General features: G+C 46.9%; 1 protein-coding gene across 1 annotated transcript in view; it reads right to left on the bottom strand.

Annotated features, from left to right (window-relative positions):
- The window catches only part of LOC139757628 (putative neural-cadherin 2), a 298,685-nt gene that overhangs the window by 30,484 nt on the left and 255,152 nt on the right, over nt 1–13,049 (bottom strand). Inside the window, 1 exon segment of the mRNA XM_071678287.1 lies at nt 7,279–8,848. Within this exon segment, the coding sequence (XP_071534388.1) occupies nt 7,279–8,848 (1,570 nt within the window).

Below are 13,049 nucleotides of genomic sequence, written 5' to 3'. Positions count from 1 at the left end.
GTCTCCTGAATAGAAGGAAGGGGGGAATAAACGATAAAAAAAAAGACATTTACGGCGAGGATACTAAAACAAGTTTCACCTGATTGAAATGCCAAGGGCCGTGGGAGGGGGTACGGGAAGTAAGTGTGTGTGTGTGTGTGTGTGTGTATGCAAGTCCCAGACGGAGATGAATAACTTTCGATTTTCTCCTCTCGAGACGGAGTGCGAGGGAGGCATCCATTCATCACAGCCTCAGGGGTTGACAAGGCTGCTCAGGGCCGGCAGATGAGAAAGGATTGGAAAAAACTACATTACCACACACACACACACACACACACACACACACACACACACACACACACACACACACACGGGGACAATGTGGGAAAGATTCCTGGAATCGTTGCGTGTCTGCATCATGAGGAAGAGGAACCGAGAGAGAGGGTGGCGACATGGATGGAAATCCACGGACGCGGCCCTCTGAGACTGTTGCCTGCATCCCTCGTTTCTCAAGGTTTGCAAGGCGGCGACAAAAGTGGGTGACCTGATATACCATCTCTGCTCTCTAATTACAGCTCTAACGACGGGGAACTAGGCTGAAGAATAAAGACAGGAATAGAGAGAGAGAGAGAGAGAGAGAGAGAGAGAGAGAGAGAGAGAGAGAGAGAGAAAAGATATCTATATATAAACTGAATACGAAGAGAGACACTAGAATGACCCCCTGAAGTGGAGTTAAAACTGTTATCATGAACAAATTACGCAATCTAATGATATATAAAGTATAATATGATCCTAGTCTTCATCCTGACACTATTTATACAAGAGCGCGCGGCCTCTGGCTATCATGAAGACCACGGGGTTTGGGGTGGGGTCTGCTAAGTGGTCCGTCTGTTGCCCAAAAGACCACACATGGGTGTTCTCTGTAAACTATTTTTCAGTTTCATTTCAGCAAATACTCAAGTCAGTTCCTCGTTAACGGGTAATTCAAAATTATCAAAAAATTTTATGAAAGTGCGGATAGTACACTCTTCCACGACCCTTCCATTTCTCTCCCGAATAGAGGACATAATTCCCTTCTTCATCAAGTCCACTGCACTTCGAATTCAAAAACAAGCAGATATACGAGCTCAAAATCAACAGAGTTCTTACTGTCCGCCACTGTTGATAAGCGCTGTTTGTACAACGGCATCTGGAAGAAACGCTTTCAACAAGTTTCCAGGAATTTATGGAAGCGTACAATAGCTCTCGACTCCCTATCGCCCCTCACATCACACCGTATGAACACTTGTGTAAATGTTGTTTCATTATGAACCGCCCCGGAGTTCGTAGAGATTCTGTTTGTCTTCGCTAAATACGGGGGAGGGTCCCCTTATCACTTAGTGAAAAGCGGGTTGATAATACCCAAGACTTTCACTAGTGTTGGTGATAGAATAACTTAAGTTTGTCAAGACGACAAGTTAGGTATGTGTGAGGCGCTGTGTGTTTTAATTCCAGCGTGAATGAGTCGGTAGGATTAAATAAAACAAAAAAAAAAAAAAAACGCCCAACATTTTTTTTTAGCAGTGGATGCGGACACGCCAGCGTTGTTCAGCTGAGGTTCAAGTTTAAACGCGCATATTTATTGCGCCGTTCTCCTGCAGTACCACGGGGGGGGACATAATGTCCCAAACTTCCAAACAAATAACACAAACTTTGATTCTAATCGTCCGATTAATTCTGAACTATGGAGGTAGACGGTAAGCGAGCTGAAGGCCACGCCAATATCTCAGTATTCAGGCTTCAATAAGGCCTATATTGATATCAGTATACGTGCGACGGCAGGCTCTCTCTTTATCTACTCCTGTATTCAAATTCCTTTATATCATCCATGAGTAATACCTCCATTTTACAAAACGTTTATGCCTAAAAAAAAAAAGGCCTTATTTTGTTGTCTACATTTATTATTTTGTTTATATTTTGAGCCGACTAAACACCTGCTTGTTTATGATGACCATTAATGACCTTTCCCTCGATACTTCGACTGAAGTTGATCAGTACACGAAGCTTCAGGCGACGACAAACTAGTGTATACGAAATACCCTCAACAGGTGTGCAGTTGGTCCCCTTGTTCCCCCCGGCGGCTCACGGTAACAGCCTCGTCTGGCTTAACCTTGCCGAAGGACGTACGTTTTGTTCGTTACAGTTTCAAGAGAAAAATGCTACCAAAATATTTCTGAGGTAGAGTCTTGTGCTTTAAGACCTCCTACTTGGCCTCGACTGAACGTGAGGTATATGTAATTCTTGCTTCCCCCCCCCCCCCCCCCCCCCCACCTTTCTCTTAAACTGATTGGCCCAGTACACAACCACAGCAGTAACTCTCTGCCCCAACCACCCTCTGGTTGTCTGACTGTTTTCGACAGGACAACCACAACCAACTACCGTAGTGGTGGTTGATGTGGTATCTTACAACCACAAGAACACTGCCTTAACCATTAACACACCTCCTAGCTGCTCCACACCACACCATAACCATGGCAACACGACGCTCCCCCGCCCCCTCCCGGTCTCCCCAACCTTCCGACACCCCAGCAACAGGTAACCCCACACCATACCCCTACCAGAACAGCAGGTCCTCCCGCACCCCTACCATAGCAACAAGCTCCACCCTAACACATATACAGCTGACCCCTTTTAACCTGAGCCTCCATCAGTCTAGTCCTTTTAAATCTAGAATAATAATCATTTGGTCTCGAAGGACAACACACCAAAAATAGATAAAATCAATCGATAAATAAATCTTGCTTTTGGTACAAAAGTGGATTTCGTATACTTCAAGCGCGCCATCTCTTCCTATCTTTTCATTACGGTTGAGAGTAAAATTGACTTACAGAATGACAGGGAGACGCAATTCTGACCATTCTGACGGAGGTGGTCCACTTGTAACGAGGAGGAGCTGTGCAGCTGGCTCGTGGGTGTTCTTCGTCAGGAGTTACTTCCCCCCGAGAAGCGACCCAACGACACGAGCAGGATCGGCGTCTGGGGACTCGTGCTACGAGGCCCCTGGGTGCTCTGGCTCGAGTCCCTGGATATCAGGCCCGTGTCATGTATTGTACTCATTTCCTGGAATCACACGACTGGTAATATATACCCAGTAACATTAAACACAGTAAGATTTTTACTATTTGATGCTCTACAAACGTGCAAACAACAGGAAATCATTGATCGTCTCAAGGGAGATCTAGTATCTTCAGTATCCCGCATTTCGGAGAAATGGAAGGTCGATTTGTCTTCAAGACATCACCTCCAGTTAAAACCGTGGGCTTTGGGATCCTCCAAAACTGAGGTGAAGGGAATTCAATACACTTTTCACCCACAATAGTGTGACACCTCTACCATATAGAAGAAGAGACTAAGCAACAGCATCACTTAACGACCAAACGTTCTCACTTCCAATCTCAGGCGAACTGACTCGCATCTCCGAAGACTCCCAACTCCCGTCTTAGTACCTTATGAGCCAGGACTCCCATTGCTTGGGGTCTCCACGTGAACCACAGCGCGGTCAGCAGAGTCTGGGGGTCAGAGACCATGATATACTCCGACACACACGCCCTGCACCAACATGAATCGCCAACCAACCTCACACCCGCGCCAAACGTGCGAATGGGCAGTGCTCTTGGGGATGGACTCAGCTGGTCTTACCCCCTGTGGTACCAGAAGAGAAGTCTGTATCCGTAACCTTGAAGCTTGATCACTTCCATCACCGAAGAAGACCTGAGGAATTTAGTCTAAGACCTCAGCAGGGGTCTCATGCAACGGTAGGATCCCCCAATGCTCTCTGAGAGTGTATGAGATAAACATCTCTTTAATACACATCTACAGTCGTTTTGCCAGCCAACGACCCACCAGTTATACAAATGTGGTCAACCGGTGACTTTCCGGTCTACATCCAGAGTGGCCGGGGCCTGGAAAGCCGTGGTGGTGCGCCTGGAAGGATCGAGGCTCCACGAGACGTCCTGCATTATACCCAGCCGGTGTCTGCTCATCTGGCTACTGCCTGACCTTTCCACGAGCCTGGGTAGGTGACTAGGACGGCCAGAAAGGACAGTGTACACTTCGGCAGGCGACAGGAACAGGTACGTGCATCCAGCCGGCCGGACAATCAGTCAGTCAGCCAGTCCCGGCACACACCATCACCCATCATCCTCATCCACCGGCATCCTCTCGTATCAGGGAGTCTACCTCCCGCCCATCCCCTGCACTCTTCAACTCGAACACATCCCTCTCAGCCACCGAAATGTGTGGGTCAGCTTCACCCGACTGATGGGCCAGCGGTCAGACTAGACACACACACATTTTTCCCCCAGAGCACTGGGCACATACAGTCCTGCTTTGTTCGTCACTGCCTGACGCCAGACGTCAATCAACAGTGCGACTGAACCATTCCAGATTGGTGAGGACAAAAGTTCTACACAGGAAACAGTCTCTTCAGCTCCCCAGCTGTGTGTGTGTGTGTGTGTGTGTGTGTGTGTGTGTGTGTGTGTGTGTGTGTGTGTACGTGAGCCCTTTACTCAATCTTATTCAGTTGGCTATATATTTCTAGCCAGTGGTTGTGATAATCAGTACCGAGAGAAACCTCGGGGGATGGCAGTCTTGCCGTCTCTTCTCCTCGATCATTCCTTTACCCCGTCTTCACCAGCCCCTCAACTCTAATGTTAACCTTTCGTGTGCCCTCATTTCGTGACTGTCAAATACGTCCACCTAATCCACTACACATCCTTCTCAAGTTGATCTCTACTCGCTCTTCCTTAATCGATCGAACGCTGTGACGGTACGACCCTCGAGAATGATGGCCTGGCCTTTAACCTGACCCCTTTGGGGTCATTTCCAAGGTCAAGCCATTAAACTCTACGGTTGCACCACCCGTCGTGCTCAAGTATATCATAACGCAGCCATCCGTCTACATTGATACCTATTTTCTTCGTCTTAAACATTTCTGAGAAGCTTAAGGTCTCTTACATAGAAAATCAATTCCAGAGAAATACTCGACATGACGAGGGTTCTGCCGCACACTCCTACCTCAAAGGAGGAGCAAGGTGTAGGTCCCCCTAAACTGAAAGGTGGAATGGCCAGTCTTCACTCGATGAGAGGATCGCCTTTAATGCTCTTCTTACAATTTCTTCTTCATACCCCACAAGAAGAGGGGGGAGGGGGCTTTAAAATCCGGACATGTATGACTGGGTGTAGTGGACGGGGCTCCTCACGATGCTATACACATCGGGTACATTGCTCAACCCGCAAATACATTCTAGGATGATGGTGAAAGGAAATACAGGAAATGTATGAGCATAGGAAGAGTTTACAACAAGGTCTGGGTCCTATCAAGGAGGAGGAGGAGGAGGAGGAGGAGGAGGAGGAAGGTGGTGGGGGGCTGGGATGGAGGGGAAGGCGTTCGGAAGACACAAGGTTGACGCCTAACGAGGTAACAGGAGGCCATCGGTCGTCATTAGTTGCCGGCGCGCCAACCAATCAGAGGAGGGGAGGGCAGGTCATAACCGTACGTCTGGTGAGGCCAGGCAGGCAGGGAGGACGGAGGAGGAGGAGGACGAGGACGAGACGTGAGGCAGCAGCACTTGGCCTCGGGAGGTGGCGGTCATAACCATGAACCCCCGGGGAGGGGGGAGGGATCGTAAGTGTCGCGTCCTCCTCATATTATACGTCGTAAAACCCCGGAAAATTAGCGAGTACACGGGTGCGTGAAGCACCAAGCCCGTAACGCATGATCCATGTGGAATCCTTAACCTTTTCTCCATAACAGAAAACCTAAATATATATATATATATATATATATATATATATATATATATATATATATATATATATATATATATATATATATATATCCCAGGGGATATATATACCTCCCACGGATCTCCTGCGTGTGGTAGAAGGCTACAAAGAGAGATGGGAGGGGTGGAGGGATGATGGAAATCCTTCTCCTTCTGTATTACTCCCCAAAACGATGGAACAGAGGAAAGAACCATATGAGGATCTTCTTCTGTCCCCCATCACAAGGCTCAGTCGTCTGTTCTGGACGCTACCTCGCTCGTGTGGGAAAAAAGGGGCAAACGTGCATGTAAAAAATCGACGCAGCGAAACGCTCTTCCTGCATTCATCTTCCTCTCCTCCCATAACCTTTCTGCCTTTAAAACTCACGTCTGGAAAAACACACCGGAGAAACTCACGGCTGATTTCTTCATCCATACTTCTTGTACTGTTCTCTGTTCACTCGACATCACCATGACTGGGACATATGTTGCCTGAGCCATGCTAGTCACTATATATATATATATATATATATATATATATATATATATATATATATATATATATATATATATATATATACATATATATATTCCTATGAGTCCACGGGGAAAATGAAACACGAAAAGTTCCCAAGTGCACTTTCGTGTAATAATCACATCATCAAGGGAGACACAAGAGAGAAATATAACAGTCAGTTGATATACATCGAAGAGACGAAGCTAGGACGCCATTTGGTAAACATGTGACTGATATATATATATATACCAGACACCCTAATAAAAAATGTAAGCCTAGTTTTACTGAATGTCATCTTGGGTAACATCTCCGTTTGTCCCTCCCTACGAATAAATACAAAACTTGTCTTATATGCATCCAATCGTGACCCGGCTCATTTGCATCCCGCCTAGACCAGTGTGACTAAGGCTTCCCCCACGTCGCCGCCGTACGGGGTTGGGCCAAGGCACTATCTCTCCCCTTAACAGCTGATGTGGAGCCCCTTTGGCCCCATTTCCTTGGCTAATCACGTTCCCTAAGAGGACTTTAGCACCGACAGGTGTTCGTATGTGCGCCATAAACTTGGTTCTCCGGGAGTTTTCTTTGTTCCTGGATAGTGACGCTGTCTATCGGTACTAATAATTCCCAGCGCTGGCTGTGGAAGCCCACTTCCCTACCTGCAAGGGAGGGTAGACACAACGGTGGAAGACAGGGTGGGGGTAAATGGTACAGAACTGGTAGAGGTAACGGGAGAAACAGCTGGTAAAAAAGCCCTGGTAAAAGTAAACAGTAGAGACAACGGTAAACATTACAGAGATCATGGTAGATTCAATGAGAAACACAAAGGTACTCACCAATGGTAACGGCAACTGTAGAGGCAATGGTTGGAATCATGGTATCCACCTGAGCTAGAGCTACTGTAAGAAGCAATGGGTGCCTACCCTTGCTACAGGGAGAGACAACGTGCACTAGTGATGAGAGAGAGGCAGTGGTACTCACCAATGGGACCGTTCTCCTGCACCTGGCCGACCATGGTGGCGTTGGGGAAGACTGGGGGGTTGTCGTTGATGTCCTTCACCAACACGGTCACCACCGTCTCGGCCACGTGCACCAACGACCCTCCAACACCACGCAGGCCGCCGCCGCTCACACGACCCTTTCCTGACCCGGCGGCGTCGTCGTCGCTCGCTGGGTCATCGCACCCGCTGTCCGAGCCGAAGCTGCCCAGTTCGTAGTGGTCATCCTCAGGAGGTGACTCGGCCTCCCGTGCGCGTCTCGAGGTGCCGAAGATGTGTCCAGGATCTGCGACAGAGGGCACAGGGAACACACGCTCCCTGGAAGTCAGGATATGTCCGGCAGGGGATACGGTCTCCCTCGCCCCAGAGATCTGTCCACCATCATCCCTGGCTGGAGGCCTGACCGACGGTTGTGGATAAATGGTCCGAGACGCAGGTGCTAGAGGCGGAGGCAGAATGGTCTCTTGTTCCGTCTTTCCCGTGGTGTCTACTGCCTCCGTTTCCTCCCTTAGAAGAGATAGAACAGCCTCAACTCCTTTCTTTGGAACAGATGAAAAGGCCTCAATTTTTTTCCCTGGAACAGTCGGAACGCCCTCAACTTCTTTATTTGAAACAGATGGAAATCTGTTTCTAAATCTCTCTTTTCGTGTCTGAGTTTCGGAGAGGACACGAGGACTGGTGGTGCTCTCCTTAAACATAAAGGTTTTGTGACCTTGTAGCCTGATGTGGGACTGCGAGCGAGGATTCAGAGCAAGTAGGCCCGGGCGTTGTTTGCTGGAATGCTCACTAAAGTCAGGTTCCATTGTGACGCTTTGTTGGCCATTAGGTTTCACGAGATCCCTTAATCCTCTAAGATGTGACTTCACTTCCTCAACATCATGACTCTTGCCTCTCGAGATTAAATCTTTGTTTAGTGCTCCCACACTTGTGTGTTCTGTCTCTCCATTTCCATACCATTTTCTGTGTCTATTTTCTGAACTATCGAATTTTCTGTGACTAGCAGAATCGTTTTCTTTTCCCTGACGCTCGTCTCTGGCGGGTCTCTCCTTTCTCGATGTGCTTTCAATATGCCTCCACAAGTCGTGTTTATACATCGTATCCTTGTTAAGATACTCCCACGCGCTCGACGACACTCTACCGCTGACGTTTATGGCCAAGGTCCTCCCTCTCTGAGCGCCATCTGTCTTCGGCTGTTTATCCCCAGTATGCTGCAAGGCTTCGTAAGGAAATCCTGGAAGAGGACTTCCATCTCCAATTCCAGCAGTCTGCTCCATGGAAACCGGCACTCCAGCGGCATCAGTACGTCTGCCATTCTCCTCTACCGAGGTAGATTCGTCCTTAAAAACCTCTCTTACCGTTTCTCTCGCACTAAACCTGTCGCCTTTACTTCTTCGTCTTCCGCTGAGCCGCTGTCTCTGGCCCTGCTCCAGCGCCCTGGAGTTCCTGGCCAAATGGCGATCCATGGCCTTGCGGCTCCACAGAGCCTGACCGTCCCTGACCTGGACCCTGACCTTCCAAACCTCCTGCCCACTGGGTGGGTCGCGGTCCAGCGCCTGGAAGAAGAGAGAGAGGTGGTGAGGTGAAGTCACTACTGGTGCCATCTGGGTACGGGGAATGGTGGCTGGCAAGGTAAAATACGTAGGGCAGATGCCCATGACGGGGGAGAGAGAGAGAGAGAGAGAGAGAGAGAGAGAGAGAGAGAGAGAGAGAGAGAGAGAGAGAGAGAGAGAGAGAGAGAGTCTGTACAGAAAGGAAAGCTAATCCTCTGAAAGCCTTACAAAAAAACCAACTGAAGTACATGCATAACCCACAGAGTAGACGTAGCTGAAAAAAAAAATCAAACTAAGAAAGAAAAAAACAAAAAGAGAATAAGAAAACCACGTACTGTAAGAGAGATATGAGCAGCGAGTTAATTATGCAAGTCCAAGTTTGTTCCAGACGAGAGAGAGAGAGAGAGAGAGAGAGAGAGAGAGAGAGAGAGAGAGAGAGAGAGAGAGAGAGAGAGAGTGGGCACATACAAGCAGTTGCCTCCTCAAGAAGCCACTGGAGCATTCCACTAATGCTGGAGTTGGTTTCTCACGAGACCTTTACTGTCTGGGACAGGAGGCCTTGCTCAGGAAGGCTACCACTTCACCGAGGTATAAGATGCCTTCCCTCACGCTAATGTGAGGGGCATACTCCCTCCTCCTTCCCCTGGAACTTAACATGCGTATGGAGGACCAAACGGGGGGCTCATATCATCATTACTGGAACAGATGGAAAATTTTCTAGGCTCCGCGTTTCAGATCAGCGTGAGAACAGAGACACCTGCTCTGTAAACCTAAAAGCTGTTCCCTCTCTCAGCCTCCAGCTGGTACCTATTACCTGCACACGGTGTATAATTTTCAGCAACCCGGGGAAATAATTCCAACCCTTAATGATGAAAAAAAAAAAAAAGGGACGAAAAATGATCCGAACGTTTCCATTTTCTTTCGTTGTCAACAGTCCAGTTCTCATACGGATGCCTCTTTCAACAGGTGAAGGGGGTACACGACTTAGATGGCACTAATGTAACAATATCTAATGCTATTCACACTCTATCTTGAATTACATTAGTTTTGGAGATACTATGGTAATAAAATGGATCGACGTTTTCCTGTGAATTTCACTCTCAGAAAACATTTCTAAATACGTTCTTTGTGATGGGAGGGGACACACATTTCTAATTCCAAAGGAAAACATATCCAAATATCTTTTATAACACCACAAAGTCACTGACGGGTCAAAATAGAATCTTTCAGTCAACAGCGTGGCCATCACAGCATACCTCTTTCACCTAAATGAATTTACGCAATCAAGGCAAGTCCGCCAAGAAAATGATGAGACCATTATATAATATATATATATATATATATATATATATATATATATATATATATATATATATATATATATATATATATATATATATATATATATATATATATATATATGACTCAACCTAATCTATCTACATAACTTGTGTTCGTGGTCTTGATCCATTTCCTTCGAAAAGAACAAATCTGTTTCCATCACTTGTATAAATCATTTTTCTTCTCAACTCACGACCAAAATACCTACTAGACTCTCGTGAGTTTCTAGCCCACTGGTTCCTGCCTCAAACCGGTGATGCACGAACCACTTACCGAGCGCAGGATGCTTCCAGACTTCCAGTGGCGCCAATCTTCCATGTTCCAGTCCGAAGTAGAAAGGAACATGGATAAATCTACACGTTAGGGATTCCTGGGAGATGTACTTTACGTATATATCTCTCTGTTAAGTGATAACACAAATGTTAAGATGTGAGGCGCGGGTGAAAAGAAAGAAACTCTCGTTCTAATCCCTCAGGATATCGTCCTTACTGATAACATGAGAGTTAGATTGACATATCCTTCTGTATCTCACGTTTCTCTCACAACTCTGGTAAAATACACAGACATCTTGATATATATATATATCTAAATCCTCATCTACACTGACAGTTTATCTGTCTGCCTTCCAAATTTTACCACCACGCTAATCTGTGAGCATCTCATATCTTCCACTATCACAAACAGACTCATGAAAAAAGGGACCCAATGGTCTGCTGCTGTTTAAATTCCTTTACGTAAACACACAAAGACATCTGACACATTCCACATCCTGCGCATGCTCGTGGGGAGTCATCTGCCATCGGTTGCTCTGATCCAGCCGCCACCACACCACTTAACTCCTGGCTTTCCGCACGAGAGATAAGACGGCAGACGACACATCCTGCTTTAACGAGCACAGTGTGGCGGTGTTTGCGACCGCATCGTTATCCTCTGGAAAACATCGTGACCAAAGTTCCAAAAAGGACGTCTCTGGTGTCTGTAGTCACGTTAATGTTGACCACGAACACAGAAGAGTACGACCCTCGAGCATGATATGTCTCCTGCGTATGAAAGCCTGGCTAATGACCTGACCCCTCACGGGCCAAGGTCAAAGAGACTAGGTCATCACATCCAAGGATCGTAATGTCGTCCTCAAGGATCGTACCGTCGAACTCGTGAGTCGCAGTGATGTTCAAGGACCCTACCATCATGCCTAAGGTTCGTAACTTTCGTTGTCCATGGGTCGTATCGCCATGCTGAAGGGTCGTGTAGGCGTGCTTAGTGGTCGTACCGTCGTGCTCAAGGGGGTCGTACCGTCGTGCTCAAGGGTCGTGCCGTCGCGCTGAAGGGTCGTACCGTCGTGTTCAAGGGGGGGGGGGGGGGGTCACACAATCGTACCTAGGAGGCTGAACCCAGATATAATAAAATCGTGGTATAGTGATGTCTGACTACAAGCTGAGTACACCACCCTCCCCCACTCCATCCCTGACGAGCACCCTTGTCCAAAACATGAAAAGCAACGAAGGTTCCCCCAGGGGGTGTGGGGAGGGAAGAGATGATGGAAATAAAACGGTCGCTATATTCCCTCGTCCACACAGCAATTTTTTTCCCCCCAGGAGCCACGATGTTCTGTTTCATTTATCACATGACGATTCTATGATTCAGAAAAAGGTTTAATCCGACCTGGGATAAAAAAATGTTTTCTTTTTTTTTTTTTGGTGAAATGAAACTGTATTCAAATGGTTTTTTAATTGACTTCCTATAATATGAGAGGAGCAAGCGGAAATACAAATTAAATGTTTCTTTTTTCATCGTAAGTCTAACTTCTATAATCTATTTGTTGTTGGGTTTAACGGCCGTCAACAGGCAAAGGTTATTGAACAGGAATATGTCTAATATACAACATAGAAAAACAATATTTATTTTCTGTATTTTTTTTTTTCTAATACTGACCAACATGACATGAGCAAAGCATAACCCAGTCATGGCCATCTCGGGTCACGTACAAGAAAACAATTAATAATTCAATCAGAACTCCTTATCAGGTGTTTGTATACCTGACTCTGAAAATGTTGAATCCTTAAAGAAAGATAGCAAGATAAAACAAGGAAGAGAGTTCCACAGCTTCGCACACCGAGGAAAGAAGGAGGGTATAGTAACGGTCAATCCTCGTGAGGCTGAACTTCACACGGAAGCTATGGGAAGCAGCAGCCAGACACGAATCACGGCAACAGGTCTCTGTGGCAAAGACACATGAAGAAAGCTCACGAGGGGAGTTAACAAAATCATACTTTTAGAACAGGGAGAGGGTCGCAACAAATGGTACTACAGTTGTGGCGATCAAGTTGTGACTGGAGGGAGAAAGATCTAGTAGGAGTAAGGATATACGGCTCCATCCCGACCAAGATGCCCTCCGCTATGAGGGCAGCACAGCTGGAGGCTTCCCGGGCGAGGCAGAGTCAGCAGAGAAGATGCTAAGCTCTCCTAGAATGCTACAGTTGGGGTCTGGAGGGTGACATGATGGGTGGGTGTGCCCAGTTAGAACGGATAAATATAAGACTGTAGGTACATGACGATAAGGGAGGTATTTCATCTATGTATAACGTATGGGTTCAGAAAAGTAAAATTTGGGTGTGTTGGTCGAAGCAGAGTGAGGGACTCGTGTTGGGTGTTTGACTATTTGTTCGGGATCGCTGAGCGGGGTGACAAAACAGGGCCTTAATTCCACTAGGATTATCCCGGACTGATCCAAACAAATCTCTGTGGTATATATAGTGAAATTTCCTGCACGAAGGATTTCAACATGTGGATGTGAAGAGAGCAATGCTGAGTGGTAGGAGGCCAAATAGTGGACGAGTTGTACATAACTGGAGGAATGAAGGGG

The sequence above is a fragment of the Panulirus ornatus genome, chromosome 27 (genome assembly GCF_036320965.1).
Source record: "Panulirus ornatus isolate Po-2019 chromosome 27, ASM3632096v1, whole genome shotgun sequence".
NCBI classification, from domain to species: Eukaryota; Metazoa; Arthropoda; class Malacostraca; order Decapoda; family Palinuridae; genus Panulirus; species Panulirus ornatus.
This window is presented reverse-complemented; position numbering and strand designations above follow the sequence as displayed.